We start from the raw sequence: 20,956 nt of genomic DNA on the forward strand, positions 1-20,956 counted from the left end.
AGACATTAAACCGAGCCCAGTCTGTCTTCTCATTTGGATGTAAAAGATCACAGGACATTATGTGAAGAACAACAGTGGAGTTCATCTCTTCTGACCAACATTTATCCCTCAACCAATGCCTAAAACAGCTCATCCAGTCATTATCACATTGCTGTTTGTGGGATCTAATTCTGCACAAATTAGCTGCTGTATTTCCTACATTACAACAATGGCTACACTTCAAAAGTACTTCATGGATGTAAAGCACTTTAGGATGTCCTGAGATCCTGAAAGGCACAAAAAAAATGCAAGTCTTTTCTCAATCTGAAATTCAATTTATTAGGGCAAATTCAGCAATCCCTCATTCCCTCAGAGGGAACATGGGTTGAAGATAGCTGCAGTGCCAATTCTCCAGGCTGTGCACCCATCAAGCATGACTATTCACTGGGAATAAAAGATCGATGAATTTATCCTATTGTCTTGAGACAATCTGGAGGTGATTGTGCTGAAACTGTAGAGTTCTGTTCAAAACATACTTTGAGAATTGTGTCCAGGTTTTAGTCACTGATGCAAAAGTTCCAAATGATGAAGGACTAATATAGGAGTAATGAAGTTCTTCACAAATTGTGATTAAAGACTTGCAATGGACTTCCAAACTGGTATTAGAGGCGAAGACTCGAGAATCATTAAAACAAATAGTGGAATATAGTGATGAGGCCCAGGAGGCAACTGCAGCTTTGTATGGATGGATGAGCTAAGATGGCTCAAATAGCTTTCCGAATCCTTAAATATCTTGTGAATTCTGTTGTTAAATCCACTCCAGATGTGCTTCAGAATAACAGGAGAGCTCAACTCAGGTGTGGTGACATGGTAATAGCTTGTTCAACTTTGCTCGATGAGAGACTAACTGGAAATAAAGTGGTGCTCCTTTGGGAATCTAACTGAAAAATTCTTATCATTATATTCTGAAATACAGTCAGCATGTTTCTGTCCTTGGCTGTTGGATTCTGTGATAAATTTCAGAAAAATCCTGAAAATAAATTGGTCTCTAGCCAGACCTAAAAACCCCATTAGTTACACTGTAGGTTTTATCTCTAGTCTGTATGTACCTGTAGCCCTGTAAATCAATAAGTTATCAATTATTAAATGGAATTGACTCTTGTGCATAATTATATTCATGTCCACAAAACTGATTTTATATAATGATGGTTTCAGTTGTTGACCAGACTTTTACACTTTTTACATAAATTTTGGATTTTAAATCATCACAGTATATAAATTATCCCTTATTATCTTCATAAAAAGGTTCATCTTGTTACTAATCTGACATTTTAAAATCAAATTGATATGCAATCCTAGTCTTTCAGCATTCTTTTAATTATTGAATGGACAGTGAGATAACCCTAGTGAAAAGATTACATTTTAGAAGCCAAATTTAGATTTTATTATGTCAACTACTTCACATTAGAGATAAATATGTAAACTGTTACTTTGAGGTGGTGTTTGTTGTCAGTATGAATGCATGTGCTATTTTAGTGCTATTTATCACCATTGAGTTTCCCATTCCAACCTTGTGTGTTTCCCATTACAAGTTTATCACATAGCTGGTAGCTGAGTACGTAATATACTGTCATATGATCGCAAAACCTCTTCGAAAGGGTGATAACAAAATTGACTTTTCCTGTTGAGTGTATTTATATTGTTCAAATTTCATCTGTTGCCAGTACGTTACTGAGGAACGGCGCAGTGGTTAGCACCGCAGCCTCACAGCTCCAGTGACCCGTGTTCAATTCTGGGTACTGCCTGTGTGGAGTTTGCAAGTTCTCCCTGTGTCTGCGTGGGTTTTCGCCAGGTTCTCCGGTTTCCACCCACCACCAAAAAACTTGCAGGTTGATAGGTAAATTGGCCATTATAAATTGCCCCTAGTATAGGTAGGTGGTAGGGGAATATAGGGACAGGTGGGGATGTGGTAGGAATATGGGATTAGTGTAGGATTAGTATAAATGGGTGGTTGATGGTCGGCACAGACTCGGTGGGCCGAAGGGCCTGTTTCAGTGCTGTATTTCTAAATAAAAATAAAATAAATAAACATGGAAGATTTAACTACTGGTATAATGCTGGTAACTGTGAACATGGATTTTCTGGAGTAGATAATTCCATGCATCTTTTTCACAAGTTTTTTAAGATTAAATTTAGTCATCTCTAGTTGTATCATTGAATAAAAATAATTTTTGTCTTTTGTTTACTGCATTTAGTTTTGTTCCTGAGCTGGAGAATGAAAGTTCTCACTGACACATCGATATTGATACAAGTACTGGACATCATTACATTTATCTGCATCAATATTTATATTAATTGAATATGTTTTCGTTAGTTTCATTGTTGTAATGTTTCAGCTGTAAACTTTATAAAACATAGTTGGTCAGGGTGACTTGAATATCCTGGACCGACATGCACTTTGTGAAATTTCTATAGTGCCTTATCACATCCTCGGGATGTTTGAAAGCAATTCACAACCGATGATTTAATTTCAAAGCTCCATTACTGTTCTTTTGGCTGTTCAGTGTCCGAGCTGTGATCATTGTGGGGTGCATACCATGAAGCTTCAAGAGCTGCATTTTAAGTTTAAACCAACATTCCCATTAATTTACTTACATTTCAAATTCCTGATAGTAAGTGATCTTGGTGTTCTGATTAGGATTTATCCCGCAATGGGACTAAAGTGCTTCAAACAACCCTTTCCCAAACCCACTAAATTCAAACGGGATAAGCCATCAGATGCAGATTGAGTTGTCTTGCCTTGGAAGGCTGAATTGGGAGGCTGTATGTTGGATGCCTATGATATAGGCAAACATGGTCCCATCAACAGCAAATAGGATTAAGGGCCCATTAATTTTTTATGCCTTTGGCATATTGAGCAGAATACTAGGAGAACATGTTTTTCCTGGGATAATGTCATGGGATCTCTTATGTTCATCTGGACAGATAGACAGACAGGGCCTCAGTTTAATATTCATTTGAAAGATGAAACCTCCAACGATGGTGTGCTTCACAATCAATTGGGGTTTAAACCAACCACTTTCTTCCTTAGAAGTGAGACAGCTACCAACTAAGACATACTTAAAGTTGCACTTTGTGGGTTAAATGTGCAGTAGTATTCACTACTGTTCACTCATCATACTGTTTAGTAAACTGCCAAGGACTTCAGGAAGAGCTCTCCTTGGTCTGACTGCATATTCGTAAGTCCAGGCCATTGGCTCCTGTTGCCTTAATGAATAATCAAATACCCCAGCGTTGCTTGAGTGGGAGCTATTGTAGGTCAGCGAGCACAGGGGTGATAGGCATGGGTCAGCAACGTGTCCGTACACTGATACCAGTGTCTGTGGTAAAAATTTTGAGCTCCATAGTAATTTTAAATGTCTTGCTCCAAGCCTTTAAACTTGTGTTTTAAAATAATCTAGCCGCTAACTTTGCCAGAATTCCATGTTTGAATCCCTCCAAATAGATTTCTGCACCCGCCACAGTACTGAAACAGCTCTTACCAAAATCACAAATGACATATTATGTGACTGTGACAAAGGTAAACTTTCCCTCTTCGTCCTTCTCAACCTATCAGCAGCCTTTGACACAGTTGACCATGCCATTCTCCTGCAATGCCTCTCCAGTGTCATCCAGCTGGGTGGGACTGCTGTCACCTGGTTCCATTCTTATCTATTTGTAACCAGAGAATCACTTGCAATGACTTCTCTTCCTGCTCCGACCCCATTACCTCAAGCTCCCCCAACCATCTATCCTTGGCCCCCTCCTATTTCTCATCCACAGTCTGCCCCTTGGTGACATCACTCAAAAGCACTTGTTTTCACATGTACGCTGACGGCACCCAGCTCCACCTCACCACCACCTCTCTTGATTCCTCCACTGTTGCTAAGTTAATAGACTATTTGTCCAGCATCTAGAGCAGAAATTTTCTGCCAATTAAATATTGGAAAGACTGAAGCCACCATTTTCGGTCCACGCTCCAAAATCCATTCCCTAGCTACTGACTCCATTCCTCTCCCTGACAACAGTCTGAGATTAAACCAGTGTGTTCGCCACCTTGGTGTCACATTTGACCCCGAGATGAGCTTCCGACCTCCTATTGCACCATCACTAAGACTTTCTATTTCTGCCTTCATAACATCACCTGTCTTCGCCCCTCTCAGCTCATCTGCTGCTAAAACCCTCATTCACACCTTTGTTATCTCTAGACTTGACTATTCCAATGCACTCCTGGCTGGCCTCCCACATTCTATCCTCCGCAAACTTGAGGTCATCCAAAACTCTGCTGCCCAGTCTTAACTCGCACCAAGTCCTGTTCGCCTATCAGCAGGGATAGGCACCAACGTGCTGCACCACAGATATTTGACAAAATGATTGATTCATCCAGGGATATGAGGGTAATTAATCTGTATTAAAGTGTATAGCCAACCTAATGCCATCAAAACACAATCTGATTTAAAGCACATTTCTCCCTATTTAGTGAGATATCTGACATTGCTATTGCTTGCACAGGTAGCCAATATCTGCCCACACACTTGATATCGCGATGTGGAGAATTCGAATAGATGTCCATCTGTCAGGAGAGACCTTGATCTCTTTATCTCCCCCACCCCCTCTCTCTCCCCCTCTCTGTGTCCATCCCTCTTCCCTCTTTGTGTCCGTCTCTCTCTCCCCTCTGTCTCCTTCCTCACTCTCCCCTTCTCTGACCATCTCTCACTCCCTCGCTCCCCCATTAGTGGCCGTGTCTTCAGTTGCCTAGGCTCTGAGCTCTGGAATACCCTCCCTACACCTCTCTGTCTCTCTGCCTCTCTTTCCTCCTTTAAGACATTCCTTAAAATTTATCTCTCTAACCAAGCAGAAAGAGGTGATGACGACAGATTTAAAGGAGGGACAACACCCAATTAAATCTCCTCTCCGCCTTCTCTGTTCCAAAGAAAACAATGCCAGTCTAACCAATCCTTCCTCATAGCTAAAATTCTCCATTCCTGGCAACACCTATATGTTCATTCTTCATGTTAATCTAGACAATGCTTATCTATTTGATTTGGAGTGCAGGGAGCAGGGTGGACATCAAAGTCAATCTGCAGCTGTTTTGATCCATTGTTCATGCATGCACTCCAAACCAATTGATACATCTGTCTTCACCTTCCCTCAGGTTAGGAATACTAAAGTCAATTATAATACCCTGTTGCCATCCTGACTAAGATCAGCTAACTAGGCACAGACCACGATAAAACCTGGAATCATCTCCATCTGTGTGGCTCAGATTCACAATGAGAAGTTAATTCAACCAATTCTGGTGAGCTGCTAATTATTTTCAAAAATAAAGGTTAAATTTGGCAAATAATTAAATATATATATATATATATTTGCTACACTACAACTTACATATGATATACCTGTAATTTAGGCATAAAATGAAATCACTGGTATTGTAACTAAACAGAAGGTTAACGCGACAAAATTTCATCTCTGAATATCCTATAAGCGGGCAGTCTGATTTTCTATCCAAATGGTTGCAGGTTCAAATACCCAGGTTCCCATCACTGAAGACTGCTTGCCTCTGATGTGAGCGAATACTATTTCTTGATCTTGCTCCATGCTGCCATCTGCTTTGATGGGATTAAGTTGCACAATTTACAGAAGTGTAAGGCACACAGCAGCTGACTGAAACACACACAACTCATGTAGTAGCACATCACTGAATTGTTACCTTTTACTTGATGTGTACTGAACATGTAGGAGCTGATACAGAAACATGCGTGAGTGAGTGATAATTATTTAAGGCATTATTTTTTATCATTGATACTTGAACAGAAAGACATACAGATCACAAATCTGATTACACTGGAAGGCAATACAAGCTTCACCATTGCCACAATTACAGATGCTACCAATCCCTGTTTAGGCTCATCCTGTGGAGGCTGCGGTTGTCTTCTATAAACTCAGAAGAAGATTGCTTGGTTTAGTTCTTACGCCAGTGCAATGATTATTTACTGTACACTAGGGAAGCCATTTCTAATTTTAGACTTGCCAAAAGTTGCCCTTGAATTAACCTCAACAATATAGTACTGCAGTATTATATTGTTGATAGAAAAACAGAAAATTCTGGAAATACTCAACAGGTCAGGCAGCACCTGTGGAGAGTCAAGGCAGTATTAATGTTTCACATCGATTGCCTTCATCAGAACTGGACGAAGTAAGAAATGTAACAGGTTTTCAGGAAGTATAGAGGCAGGGAAGGGAGCAGGTTGCGTGGGGAAAGAACAAAAGGGAAGGTCTGGTAGGGTGGAAAGCAGGAGTGATTAAATAACAGAAGGGATGATGGAGCAAGGTAAAATGAAATAGTAATAGGATAGAAACGAAAGTGGGTCTAGAGGAGCTGTAAATGGCAACAGCGGAGCCAATACCAGCAGCTGTTCAAAAGATTAGGAGCAGTGGTTATGATCTGAAATGATTAAAATCATTTTTTTTATTTGCTCATGGAATATGGGCATTGCTTGCAAGGCCAGAATTTATTGCCCATCCCTAATTACTCTCGAGAAGGTTCTGGTGAGCTGCCTTCTTGAACTGCTGCAGGCTGTGTGGTGTAGGTACACCCATAGTGTTGTTAGGGATGAGTTCCAGGATTTTGACCCAACAACAGTGAAGGAACAGCGATATATTTCCAAGTCAGGATGGTGTGTAACTTGGACAGGAACTTGCAGGTGGTGGTGTTCTCATGTGTCTGCTGCCTTGCTCTTCAAAGAGGCAGAGGTTGCGGGTTTGGAAGGTGCTGTCTAAGGAGCCTTGGTGAGTTGCTGCAGTGCATCTTGTGGATGGTACATACTGCTGCCGATGTGCGTCTGTGGTGGAGGGAGTGAATGTTTAAGGTGGTGGATGGGGTACCAATTAAGTGGGCTGCTTTTTCTTGGATGGCATCAAGCCCCTTGAGTGTTGTTGGAGCTGCACCCATCCAGGCAAGTGGGGAGTATTCCATCACACTCCTGACTTGTGCCTTGTAGATGGTGGATAGACTTTTGGGTGTCAGGAGGTGAGTTACTCACTGCAGAATTCCCAGCCTCTGGCCTGCTTTTGCAGCCACAGTATTTATATGGCTGATCCAGTTCCTGGTCAATGGTGACCCCCCCCCCCAATGCCCTCCCCAGGATGTTGATGGTGGATTCAGCAAAGGTAATGACATTGAATGTCAAGGGGAGTTGATTAGATTCTCTCTTGTCGATGATAGTCATTGCCTGGCACTTGTATGGTGCGAATGTTAATCACGCTTGTAGACTGAATGGAGATATTCAGCAAAGCGATCACCCCGCCTCTGATCTTCCCAATATGGAGCAGATCACATGGTAAGCATTGAATACAATATACTAAGTTTAAAGAAGTACAATTAAATCACTATTTCACCTGGAAAGAGTGTTTGGAGCCTTGAATAGTGGGAAGGAAGGTGAAACAGGTGTTGGAAGTGATGGAAAAGTGGGCCAGGGTGTCATGGAGGGAACTCTCTCTCTGGAATGCTGGGAAGGGAGGAGAAGTGTGTTTGGTGGTGCCATCATGCTGGAAGTGGCGGAAATGCCAGTGGAGGATCCGTTGAATGTGGAGGCTAATGGGGTGGAAGGTGAGGGCAAGGGTAACCCTATTATGGTTTTGGGAGGGATAGGAAAGTGTGAGGATAGCAGTGCGAGAAATGGGATGGACACTTTTTGACGGCCCTTTCCACCACGGTGAAGGGGAATACTCGGTTGAGGAAAAAGGCTTATCGGACGCACTGGTGTGGAAGGTGGCATCATCTGAACAGATGCGATGGAGAAAAGAATAGAGTCTTTACAGTAAACAGGATGGGAGGAAGTGTAATCAAGGTAGCTGTGTGAGTCAGTGGGTATAAAGTAGCTATTCTTTGACAGGCTATCCCCAGAAATGGAAATATTAAAGTTGAGGAAGGGAGGGGGAAGAATCAGAGATGAACCATGTAAACAGGAAAGAGGTATGGAAATTGGAAGCAAGGTTATTGAAATTTTCCAGTTCAGGGCAGAGCAGGAAACCTATTCAATACGATCAATAATGTATCAGAAAAAGAACTGAGTGAGAGGACCTCAGTGGGACTGGAACAAAGAATGTTCCACGTATCCCAGAAAAAAGGCACGCTTAAGTAGGACCCATACAGATTCCCATAGTGACACCTTTTATTTGGAAGAGGTAAGTAGAGTCAAAGGTGGTGGTTTCAATATAAGGACAAGTTCACCTAGGTGGAGAAGGGTGGTGTTGGTAGATGGGGACTGATTTTGCCTCCGTTCAAGGAATATTGTTGAGTTTGATTCAAGTATATTTTTTTGGTTCCGTCTTTCCAACATTCTGTGCATCAAGGTTTATAAGATTTCTGTCTACATGCTTAGCAGAATAGGTGAATGTATTATTGCTGAGCCCTGGAAATGAAGAATTGCACATTAATTCTTTTCGAAGCAGTGTGGTTATGTGCAAAGATTTGAAAGAAACAGCTTGCACTTGCCAACCTCAGTAGTTCTGTAATTTGGCATACCCATACCAAAAATCTTGGGGAAGATACATTATGGTAATTTTTTTTCCATATACCCTACACCTTCCTGTGGTTGTACCTATGTTTTTACCTTCAAAAGGCAGAATCTCTATCGCCTTTGCCACTTTGAGGGCAGTACCTCCTTTCCCCACCTAGCTGGCAATACCTCTGCCCTCATTGGCAGTGGGATCCATCCCCTATTCCCATGCAAAGGGCAGCTGCCTTTAAGGAGAACTTTGAACCTCTTATATTTCTACCTATGCCATCAGGAATCATGGTATATCCACATAACGAAGGAAGGTCTCTATTAAGTTTTATTATCAGCACAGCTGCAAAAATTGTCCGCCAAGAGGAGCTTGGGAAGGTTACACTTGCTAGAACTATAGGCACCAGCTGTACATAGCAAATATCTTTCTGCGCAATGTGATACCTTTCCATTTAACAGTTTTTAATCAGCTGGCAAAGCAAGCGAATCAAAACTCCTTTAGACTGATACTATATTTAGCAAATGTTTAGAAAAAAAACATACTAGTAAAACTGATTTAATAGTAATTGTTTGATGCAACGATTTCCTTTTGAACAGCCACTTCTTTCTAAAATTAAAACTCCTTACACATGCAGTCTGAAGCATCCAAAGTAGCTAGATGCTACATTATCATCCACTAACTTTATGTCAGAAATGGTGACAAATACTTCATCACCAGCCTTTAGTTCAAAAAGTCCTCCTTGGTAGATGGAATTCAAACCATACTCAGCATTTGCTGCCCAACATTTTGTTCCCACACTTTTCATGAGGAGAATTGGCGATGCGTAGGTAGTAGTCATCTTGTATATGCACTGCACAAGCTGTTGCTCATTAGGTTTTGCAGAATAGTCCTCATAATCAGCTATACCCTTGTGCTGATATCTGAAATAAGTCTGGGCATAAATGTAGTATCTGCCTGTTTGACTGGCTTGTAATTTCCCATGATGGATCGTCATGTTCTGAATGTAGGATAACCCCTTTCCAGTACCCCATTTAACAAGGTGGCGGCACGACCGGTCTAAATGGTGGGACAAATCTGTTGAAAAAATAACAATTCTGAAGATACAAGTACAAGTATGTTTCTAGTATTTCATCATAACCAGATTAGCTTATGTTAATGTGTTAATGAGCAGTGTTCCAGTACCAAAAGGATTTATCGGAAACTCAAAACTAACCAAAAAAAATGCTGGTGCCAAAAGTCAATACCGTTCATCAACTGAAATACCTATGTAAACACAATGCAGTCTGAGTATCTACTTTCTCCCTAGCTAACTTAAATAATGCCATAAGTGAAAAGTATTTTATTCTGATTCAGATTTCAGAAATTTCTAGAAACCATTGAAAGGAGGAAGAGGTACAATTCTAAAAGGGGTGCAGGATCAGAGGGACCTGGGGGTATATGTGCACAAATCATTGAAGGTTGCAGGGAAGGTTGAGAAAGTAGTGAATAAAGCATAAGGGATCCCGGGCTTTACAAATAGGGACAAACAGAAAAGAGTTAACAAAATGAGCATTGGTCCTATAGAAAGTGAGTCTGGGAATTAGTAAGGGAAAATAAGGAGATGGCAGATGAATTGAACAGGTATTTTGTATTGGTCTTCACCAAAGAGGGCAACATCCCAGAAAAAGCTGTAAATCAGGAATTGGAAGGAAGGGAGGAACTCAAGAAAATCACAATCACCAGAGAAGTGGTACTGATGGACCTCATCGTTCGGTCTTAAAAGCAGTTGCTAGTGAGATTCGGGGAAGGTTCCATTAGATTGGAAAATAGCCAATGCAATTCCTTTTTATTCAAAAAGAGAGGGAGATAACAGGCAGGAAACTACAGGCCAGTTAGCTTAACATCTGTCTGAGAGAAAATGTTAGAAGCTATTATTAAAGACGTTATAGCAGGGCACTTAGAAAAATTCAAGGTATGAAGGAAATCCAGCAGACGCAATATGGTTTTGTGAAAAGGAAATCGGTCTGGATTTTAAATGGTCCCTGACACCGAGAATGAAGATCGCAACAGATGAGGCCTGCGATCAACCCTGAGGCCAGCAGGGCCCGTCCCGATCTCAGCAGCAAGGCCTTGTGGCAGCCCCCCTGCTGCTCGGTGACGGGACCTGCATTACAATATGGAGATGGTACTTACCATTAATTAATATGCAGGACGCAGAGTTTATGACAGCAGGTTGAGATCTTCATTCGGGGAAACGAGGTCCGACTCCCGTGGGGAGGAGGTATTTTTCACAGTGCGGGAGAGGGAGAGTGGGATCAAACCCTTCGGATTGGTTGGGGGGGTGATGGGAAGGAGTAAAGGACAAAGGTTCTGACTATGGGGTGGGGGAGGTCATATATTCACGGTAGGTATTCTGGCAGGGGGAGGAGGGCAGGAATGAGGTGTAATGCCATTGCGGGGTTGGAGAGGGCATGAAAAGTTTTTTTCATTCATTTGTATTAACTGTAAAATGACTTTCACTTTAAAAAATTAAATGGTCATTTAGAGCTGTAAGCCCTTTAAAAATGTTGCCAGCACCTGCGCATTTGCGCCGGACGCTGTTCCCTGGGACGGCTCGCCTGCCAACTTCATGTCATCAGGGGTAACAGCCGACCCGGCCATACTAGTAAGCCACCATCTTTGGAATTGTGACAGCTCCACGACGTGTGCCCCGTCTGTGCGGGCCACAAATATTTTTGCCTGCCATCTATTTCGGCGGTGGGCTTTTAAAATGCAGCCCATCATGTTTAACCAATTTATTGGAGTTCTTTGAAGAAGTAACATGTGCGATTGATAAAGGGGAACCGGTGGTTGTACTGTACTTAGATTTCCATAAGGCATTTGATAGGGTGCCACATCAAAGGTTATTGTGGAACTCTCATGGTGTAGGGGGTAACATATTGGCATGGATTGAAGACCGGCTAACGAACAGGGAACAGAGTAAGCATAAATGGGTCATTTTCTGGTTGGCAAGATGTAACAATTGGAGTGCCACAGGGATCAGTGCTGGGGCCTCAACCTTTTACAATTTATATAAACGACTGAGATGAAGGGACTGAAGGAATGGTTGCTAAATTTGCTGATGACACAAAGATAGGTAGGAAAGTAAGTTGTGAGCAGGACATAAGGAGGTTACAAAGGGATATAGATAGGTTAAGTGAGTGGGCAAAGATCTGGCAAATGGAGTATAATGTGGGAAAATGTGAAATTGTCCATTTTTACGGGAAGAATAAAAAAGCATATTATCTAAATGGTGAGAGATTGCAGAGCTCTGAGATGCAGAGCGTTCTGGGTGTCCTCGTGCATGAATCACAAAAGGTTAGTATGCAGGTACAGCAAGTAATTAGGAAAGACAATAGAATGTTGTCATTTATTGCGAAGGGAATTGAATACAAAAGTAGGGAGGTTATGTTTCAGTTATAAAGGCATTAGCGAGACCACATCTGGAGTACAGTCTACAGTATTCGTCTCTTTATTTAAGGAAGGATGTAAAAGCATTAGAAGCAATTCAGAGAAGGTTTACTAAACTAATACCTGGAATGGGCAGGTTGAGGAAAGGTTGGACAGGCTAGGCTTGTATCGCTGAAGTTTAGAAGAATAAGAGGCAACTTGATTGAAACATATACGATCCTAATGGGTCTTGACAGGGTGGATGTGGAAAGGATGTTTACTCTTGTGGGAGAATCTAGAACTAGGGGTCACTGTTTAAAAATAAGGGGTCGCCATTTAAGACCGAGATGAGGAGAAATTTTTTCTCTGTGGGTTGTGGATCTTTGGAATTCAGTAGCATGGCAGACTGTAAACACACATCCACATCTCAGCACTGCAGTGCCATGATATTACACTCCGATGTGTTTCAGCACCATAATGTTCCAAAGTGTATTTTATAAGTACTTGGCAACCAGCACTTTTGGGAAGGTGGAAATAGACCTTATGCATGAAAAGCAGAGCTAGTCAAATGAACCCTGCACTGAAATAAAAGCACAATACTGGAAATCTGAAATAAAAACAGAAAGTGCTGGAAATACTCAGCAGGTCAGGCAGCGTCTGTGGAGAGAGAAGCAGAGTTAACATTTCAGGTCTGTGACCTTTCATCAGAACCCTGCACTGACCTTGCGGAGAACCGAATTGTACAGTGAGATGAGCAGCGGGACGGTGAGCTGGTCTGTCTTCAAACTCTGCTGCAAATTTCAAAACATCTACAGGTAAATTGTCCATTACATCTGGAAAGAGAAGCAGTTTGTGTAAATTATCTGAAATTGTTGAGTGAGTGTTTATCAATATGTTTGAATGTGAAACAAGCTTACCTTTTACTATACGTTGCTTGCTCGTGTTGTCTGCTACCTGAAGGTAATTTTATTGGAAAGAAAATTGAGAGTTTAAATTTCACAAACCAACATGTTTTATTACAACTGATTGGTATTTTCCAAACATTTGATCCTCAAGCTCAGCAGAGGCTTTTATTAGTGCAACAAGGGCGCAGTGGTTAGCACCGCAGCCTCACAGCTCCAGGGACCCGGGTTCAATTCTGGGTACTGCCTGTGTGGAGTTTGCAAGTTCTCCCTGTGACCGCGTGGGTTTTCTCCGGGTGCTCCGGTTTCCTCCCACTGCCAAAGACTTGCAGGTGATAGGTAAATTGGCCATTGTAAATTGCCCCTAGTGCAGGTAGGTGGTAGGGAATGTGGGGTTAGTATAAATGGGTGGTTCTTGGTCGGCACAGAGTCGGTGGGCCGAAGGGCCTGTTTCAGTGCTGTATCTCTAAATAAAAAATAAAATAAATAGAAGGAACTAAATGCCAGAACCTTGAAAGGATCTCCAGATCTTCTACACCTATAGTTGCTTGTTTCCAAGCTGGGCAGGAGCCCTGATTGATGGGACATTTTACTATGTAAAAGGCACTATATAAATGCGAGTTGTTGTGGTTGTTGAACACATATGTAAATGTTCCCTCTCCTCAGGTGCTTTCCTGCTCCCTTTCAAAACCACCACCATCTTCACCCTCCTTAAAATAAATGCACCTTTCATCTCTTTGTCTTTGTGAACTACTACCCATCTCCCATCTCCTTTTTCTCGCCAAAGTCCTTGAATGTGGTGTTAACTGCAAAGATTGTACCCATCTCTTCCGTCACTCTGTTTGAATCTCTCCAATTAGGTTTCCACCCTGCCACAGCAACAAAATGGCCCTAACTAAAGTCACAAATTATATCCTGTGACCATGTGCATTATCCCTCCTTGTCCTCTCCACAGCCTTTGACACAGTCAACCACGTTCTTCTCTTACACGTCTCCTCCGTTATCCAGCTCAGTGCCTACCTTTACTTGATTCCACTCTTGCCTATCTTATGCCCGAGTACCTCCAGCAATGGCTTTTATTCCCAACTCCACACCATTACATCCAGCGACCTCCAAAGATCTATGCTTGTCTCCCTCCTCTTCCTCATCTACGTGCTGCCACTTAGCGACATCATTTGCAGTCATGGAGTGAGCTTCCATATATTTGCTGAAGACAGCCAGCTGCACCACTTCAGCACAGCTTTCATCCCCTCCACTGCCTCTGTGTTGTCAGACTGGTTGATCTCCAGGGCTGAATTTTTATAGCTCGCTGCCATTCTCAGTGGTGAGCTTCCAAGACGGCATGTCGCATGCATGAGACATGCGCCGCAGAACCGCCATGATACTTTGCACAGCGGCTCATTAACATGGAGGGGGCGGAATTCCTGCCCCATGTTAAGAAGCCGCGGCTCATTGGGGCGGGCACTTCATCCCCAGCAATGGCATTAGGCACCGGCACCATTTTTAAATTGCTTCAAGCCCTTACCGGTAATTAAAATTTTTAAAGTGAAATGGATGTTAAATTTACATTTCTAAATTTAATAAAAGATCGAAGGCCCTCGCCCACATCACCACCCCACCCCCAGTGACCAAACACTTCAGTTATTGCCTTTTCCCCACTAAATAAAATGTTGTTCCCATCCCTAACTCCCCCCCCCCCCCCCACCCCCCGAACTTCATTACCTTTGCCCTTCAGCGCCTTCCTACCATCCCCTCAGCCAATAGTAACAGCTTTCCCCACTCCCCCGCCTCCCCTGGCCCTGAAAATTTCAATCCTCCCCCCCTCCCCACCAGTGTTATGCCTCGGATCGCTGAACGGAGTTCCCAAGGCGCAGGACTTCCGGCAACCGGCCAGAATATCAGCATGGGACAGCTGGCGTGATGAGGTAAGTAATTATTCCTTTATTAGCATTTATTTACATATGTATGTAAATTAAGTAATTTGCCAAGCAGCCGGGGTGGGGGGGGGGGGCACTCCGAGGCCTCGCCGCCACTGTCTGTAAAAAGGGGCTAGGCCTTCCCGGCATCGAGGCCTGTGGCTGGCCTCTCCCGGAAGGATTTTCTGGGTCCCCTGCTACAACCCTCAATGCCGGGGGGGCTGGTAAAATTCAGCCCCCAGTCTTGAATGACCTACAGTTTCCTCTAGTTAAACATTGGTACGACCAAAGCCATTGTCCTTGGACCATTCCACAAATTCCATAATGTTGCTTACTGATCCCATTCCCCTACCTGGTCATTCACGTTGAACCAGACTGTTCGAAACCTTGGCAGCCTAATTGATCTCAAATTGAATTTCCAACCCCATAACCTCTCCGTTATAAATTCTGCTTACTTCTACCTCCATAAAGTTGTTCACCTCTGCCTCAGCCCATCTACTGCTGAAAACCTCATCCATACGTTTCACCTCCAGGCTTGACTATTCCAATGCTCTCCCAACTGGCCTCCCACCTCCATCCTCTGTAAACCTCAGCTCTTCCAAAACAATTCTGTCAATATCCTAGCCCACATGAAATCATGTTCACCATTATCACTGTCCTTGCTGACCTATGAAGTCAATGGCCTTCTGATTTCCCAAAGCCTTAAAATTTAAAAGTGATCATCCTTGTCTTTAAATCCTTTCATGGTATTGATCCTATCTATCTCTATAAGCTCCTCCAGCCCAACAACCCACCCCTCTCTCTGGCTTCTTGTATATCCCTCAATCCCTTTCTCTCCACTATTGGCAGCCAAGCCTTCAGCCATATCGGCTGCACACTCTGGCATACCCTCTGTCTGTCCACCCTCTCATTTCCTTTAAGTCCTTCCTTAAATCTCACATCTGGCCAAATGTTTGGTCATTCTTCATGTCCTTCTTTGGCATGTTTTTCACTTTTTCCTTATGCCTCGAAAAACTTGGTGCACTTTTCTACACTAAAAGCATATCAACTGAAGTTGTTACCTCCAATAAACATCATGTTTGTAGTGTCTATCATGAGCATCTGTCAATTTTCATGTACTTCAATTTTCTAGTTCTTATTTAAGTGTTTTTCTTTTTCTTCATTGGCTAAAGCCAAGTTATTTCTTACTTTTGTTACTTACCAATTATATTGCATATAAACTATTCCTGACATACCCCACCAAAATAATTCTGCCGAATCACACTGCAGCAGAAAAATATCATCAAGAATACAGGAGCCATCCAGCCAGGTTCAGAGAGAATATCTTTTGATAATAGCAAGACTTTAAATAGTGTCAATTCTAATACGTGAATTATCATATGCTCCTAGGAATAAAATTGCAAAGCTTAGCTGCACAAACTTGCAGCTTAATTTAGGCACACTGACATCATGATAACTAGGTCTTCACAAACCTCAAACTCTATTTACAGAACCTATGTCCTGTACCACATTTGGCTCTGCCTGTGCTTCGGATTCACCTCTGCTCTTGCACACCCTGTTCATGGATACACTCAATATGCTTCTGCTTAGCTCCATTTCATCTCCTTCCTATCTGAGCCTCGAGTTCTGGTCCCTTCCCACTTCAGTCATGAGTCCTCTCCACTCCAGGCAGTTGTCCCAGGCAATGCACCAGATTTGTTAAAAAGTGGAGCCCCTGCCCCAACAAGAGGTAAAGTCCCTGAATCTGCCAGCAACTCCACTCTCTCCTTAGCCAATGGGAAATTCCATGGGAGATCCACTAGTATTCTATAGTAGCATGCTGTGTGTACTGGGTTTAATAACCTTTGGCAGCATAATTTGTGTTCTATATATGTTCACTTTGTACTACATGGGTATACATTTCTTCTACTTACACTGTTGTTATCAGGAATTATATTGAAGAAGCAGAGATTGACTGACTTGTAAAGCCCTTTGAGCCCTGATAGCTCTTTACAGGTTTGTAATCCATGAATTACACCAATTATTACACAAGAACATCAGAGGTTTCAAACAAATCAAGCTCATCATATCACTAGCCATGTCTCACAAGTAGCACTCTTGCCTCTAGGTCAGAAGGTTGTGGGTTCAAATCCTGCTCCAAACAGTTGAGCAGATAATCTAAGATGGCACTTCAGTGCAATACTGAGAGTGCTGCACCTTTGGAAGTGTCATCTTTGAGGTCTTGGTCTGCCTTCTCAGGTGGATAGAAAAGATCCCATGGCACTATTCAAAGAATAGAAAGGTTCTCATAGTGTCCTAGCCAATATTTATCCCTCAACTCACATCATTAAAACATTGGTCTCTTATTTCATTGCTGCTTGCTGTGTACCAATTGGCTGTTAGGTTCACCTGCATTAGAGCAGTGACTACACTTTGAAAGTATTTGACTTATGCACTTTGGAACATCTTGCAGACATGAAAATTGCTATACAAAGATAAGTTCCTTACTCAGACTTTTTTTAACCCCTTCTGCACTAGGCCCATGCTAGATTATTAGAATAACATAGACTGCAGAGCTTTTTCAAAGTTTTTTGTTAATCATTCATGGTTACTTTTTGTGGTCCACGGTGCTCTGCTTGTGGCTTCTTTTCAAACCTGATGTCAACACAAAACACTGTTCTGTGAGACAGTTGCCATGCAAGACAGCTAGCTAAGAAATCCTTTTCTTTTTGTTGTTAGAAGTTCACAAGCTATCTAAAATATTTTTGTTTACTTTATTGCGCTTGTCATAGCAGAAATGTTAGTGCTGTGAAATTGCACAATTTTCTTTCGGACACCCAGTCAGTATCAAGTAGATTGATATCCAGGTCAGGTACAGCATTATATAGGGAGTAAAATTCACTTTACTCTCTGCAAAGAGAAGCAGAAAAACTGATGGACAACTTTAACCCCAGCCTCAGATGGGTACCCCTATCGCACCAGTATGGCTTGTTTCCATTGCTACACCAGGCATCCTGAGACCTTCTGAACAAGATAGGAGGAGAAAGTCTTATGTCCAATAGGAACTGGATTGAGACATCCCAAATCCATTTCGAATAGATTCCTTTCAGCAAGCAGAGGAGTTTTTTTTTATTCCATTAGCCCGAGTTGGATTCACATCCAAGTCCCAGAGGTGAAAGACCAGTTGCATAATTGTCAACTATTGGCTTTTTGGGTGATCAGCATTTCTTGACTCCATGCGTACTGCTCATGCTAGACCTCAAAAGCTTGCTGTTTCTAAGTCATTTTGTGTCACCCCCATGATGCCTTTGCACCTTATCTCTTCTGTGGATGTGCAATCTTTCAACACATGCTGAGAAGAAATACATAAAATACATTTTGGTACTGCCACATATTGACTTTATTCTTGAGGAGATATTTAAGTCAGGTCTTTGAAGGTTCCTAATGTGTCTGCACCTGGTAGAATCAATGATACAGCACAGAAGGAGGCCAGTTGGCCTATTCTGTCTGTGCCCACTCTGAAAGAAATATCCAATTAGTATCATTCCCTGCTCTTTCACCACAGCCCTGCAAATATTGCCTTTTCAGGTATCTATCCAATTTTCTTTTGAAAGCTATTGTTGAATCTGCTTCCGCTGCCCTTTCAGGCAGTGCATTCAGATCATAACAAATCACTGTGCAGATTTTTTCTTTTGCCAATTACCTTAAATCTGTGACCTCTGGCTACTGACCCTTCTGCCACTGGAAACTGTTTCTCCCTATTTAATCTATCAAAACCCTTTAAGATTTTAAATCTATCAAATCTCCCTTTAACCTTGTCTGTTCTAAAGAGAACACCCCCAATTTCTCTAGTCACGCCATGCAACTGAGGTCTTTCATCCCTGGTACTATTCTAGTAAAACTCCTCTGCACCCTATCTAAGACATTATCAAAGAACTCAATCAAGTTAGTCGAGCACAATTTGCCTTTAACATTTATTAACCCATAATTTTTCCAAGTGCCAATTAATTTTGTCTGGGATTAATGCCTCTAAAAGTTTCCACTGATGTTAGGCTGACTGGTGTGTAAATGCAGGGTCGATCCTTTGCCCCTTTTTTAACAGGGCGTAACATTTGCAATCCTACAGTCCTCTGCCACCATTCCCATATCGATGGAGGATTGCAAGATTGTGGCCAGAGCCTTCGCAATTTCCACCCTTCCTTCCCTCAGCCACCTAGGATACATCCCATCCAGACTGGGTGACTTCTCGACTTTCCTCAACCATTTATTGATCCGCTTATTGATTTTTCTCCTATCTAATTTATTTACTTCCTCTTCCTTTACTGCTACATTGGCAGCATCCTCTTTATTGAAGACTGATGCAAAGTACTCATTTAGTACCCGAGCCATGCACTCTGCTTCTACCAGAAGCTTTCCCTTTGGTCCCTACTTGGTCTCACCCTTCCTTTGATTATGCCTTTATTATTGTCATGGTCCTGTAGTTTTTTTTTCGGGAAGATGTAGTTTGCCTTTAAGGCTTGCAAAGGATCAGTATTGCTTTAAGAACCAGCAAGCCTCAGGAGTCATAGGAAGGTGCATTTTCGTTGCCTTAGAAACAGCCATTTGGAGACTGCGATTCAAAGGGTGCATTCTCATTACCATAGATACAGCCACTGGGAGTGAATATTAAGTGATATATTTATTACAATTCAATTTTGAACTGGTGTTTTAGTTGAAGACAGTTTGTACTAACAGAACACAGACACAGAGGGCACACAGACACAAATAGCTATGGTGTTTAGCACCTGAGAAAAGAGCTCTCAGCCATTTAAATTGAAGGATTTTAGTCTGTTCATTGTTATCTCTCAAAATTCTAAAAAAGTCAGAGATCTCTGGTAATTTAAACTGAAGAAAGGGAAGTTAGACTGTGACAATCTTTCATCCCTCAAAAACTCTAAAGTCAGTTTGATTCTATTGAAAGTGTTTGCAAGTCATTAACTATTGAAATTCACTGGAGAAGGAAAGCATCACCTACTGCTGAAGTTAGACTATGGACTGTTCTACTGTGGAAGAACCTTTTCCCCCCACGTCAGATGGCTGTGAGGACTTCAAGTAACATTCTGTGAGGACTTCAAGCAACATTGGACTGTAAATTTGCAAGGACTCTAATTTTTTCTATTTTAAATGTTGTTTATATCTTCATAGTGTTTAAGAATTTAGTTCTTCTAATTAAAGAGTTAATTTATTGATTTAAAAACACATGGTTTGGTTAGCCTCATTTGGAGGTTAATAGAAGATACAATTTGGCTGGGTCTTTCTTTAATTTAGAAAGTTTTAAATGTTATGTTAGGCAATCTGTGGAACGACGGGATTGAATTAACAGTACGTTTCTCCCACCACAATCAGAATTGTATATTTTGATTCAGGGCTTTGACTGGAGTGGTCGGTTGTAACACTATTTATATGTTTGTAAAAGACTTTTGAATTCTCTTTTATGTTACCCGCTAATCTATTCTCATACACTCTCTTTGCCCCCGACTTTCTTTTGCAATTCTCTCCTGTACTTTTTGTATTCAGCTCAGTTCTTTATTGAATTATAAGGGAGGAAGTAACAAAATATAATGGTATGAAAAGATTTCTGCTTTTCCCCTACCTGAAGCAGTCCATCACTAAACTATAGTTGGAACGGTCAGTCAATTTTTATTGGCCTCTGTCCTCAGAAAGGTGTTGGAAAGCAAATAATTTGGGCTGGCTGAAATCCAGTTGGTCAGCTTGTGCAAATGACACATTTAAGTCCTGGAGCAAAAGACGGAGAGTGAGCTGAAGAGGGAAAATATGGAAACACAGTGGTACATCTGACTTGTGCATTCAGGTTAAGAGCAGCCATGCGTTTGGTATATGCCACAAGAAAAAGATGGAGAAAAAGGTGTTTTACTTTGTAGGCTCTACACAGGAAGTATAGAGAAAATACAATTTTTTGCTGCATTTATAAAGGCATTCAAGCTGGAAGACATCCAACTCCTCCATAATAGCTAGGTGATCTGAGTGCCTCTTTGCATGAAATTCAAACAAAGCATTTGCTGAAGGCTGAGCTGCAGTGTTTTCTATACGGTGTTTGTAATGTCTGGATTATGGTCAGCTTGTACAAGTACACATCGTCAATAGGTACATTACTACCAGTAACAACTGAAGCCCCAGCTGAGTTGAATTTTGATAGATAGTGCAGAAACTTGGTGTATA

At 41.9% G+C, this 20,956-nt stretch overlaps 1 protein-coding gene across 1 annotated transcript in view; it reads right to left on the bottom strand.

The window, feature by feature from the left end:
• Positions 1 to 7,179: 7,179 nt before the first annotated feature.
• Positions 7,180 to 20,956, bottom strand: part of tnfsf10l (TNF superfamily member 10, like) — a 31,356-nt gene continuing 17,579 nt past the window's right edge. The window contains exons 3-5 of the mRNA XM_068047964.1: positions 12,858 to 12,894; positions 12,663 to 12,773; positions 7,180 to 9,606 (exon numbers count right to left, since the gene is read on the bottom strand). Of these exons, the coding sequence (XP_067904065.1) occupies positions 9,155 to 9,606; positions 12,663 to 12,773; positions 12,858 to 12,894 (600 nt within the window). The 3' untranslated portion in view covers positions 7,180 to 9,154. The remainder of the gene's footprint in view (positions 9,607 to 12,662; positions 12,774 to 12,857; positions 12,895 to 20,956) is intronic.

The sequence above is a fragment of the Heterodontus francisci genome, chromosome 15 (genome assembly GCF_036365525.1).
Source record: "Heterodontus francisci isolate sHetFra1 chromosome 15, sHetFra1.hap1, whole genome shotgun sequence".
Lineage (NCBI taxonomy): Eukaryota > Metazoa > Chordata > Chondrichthyes > Heterodontiformes > Heterodontidae > Heterodontus > Heterodontus francisci.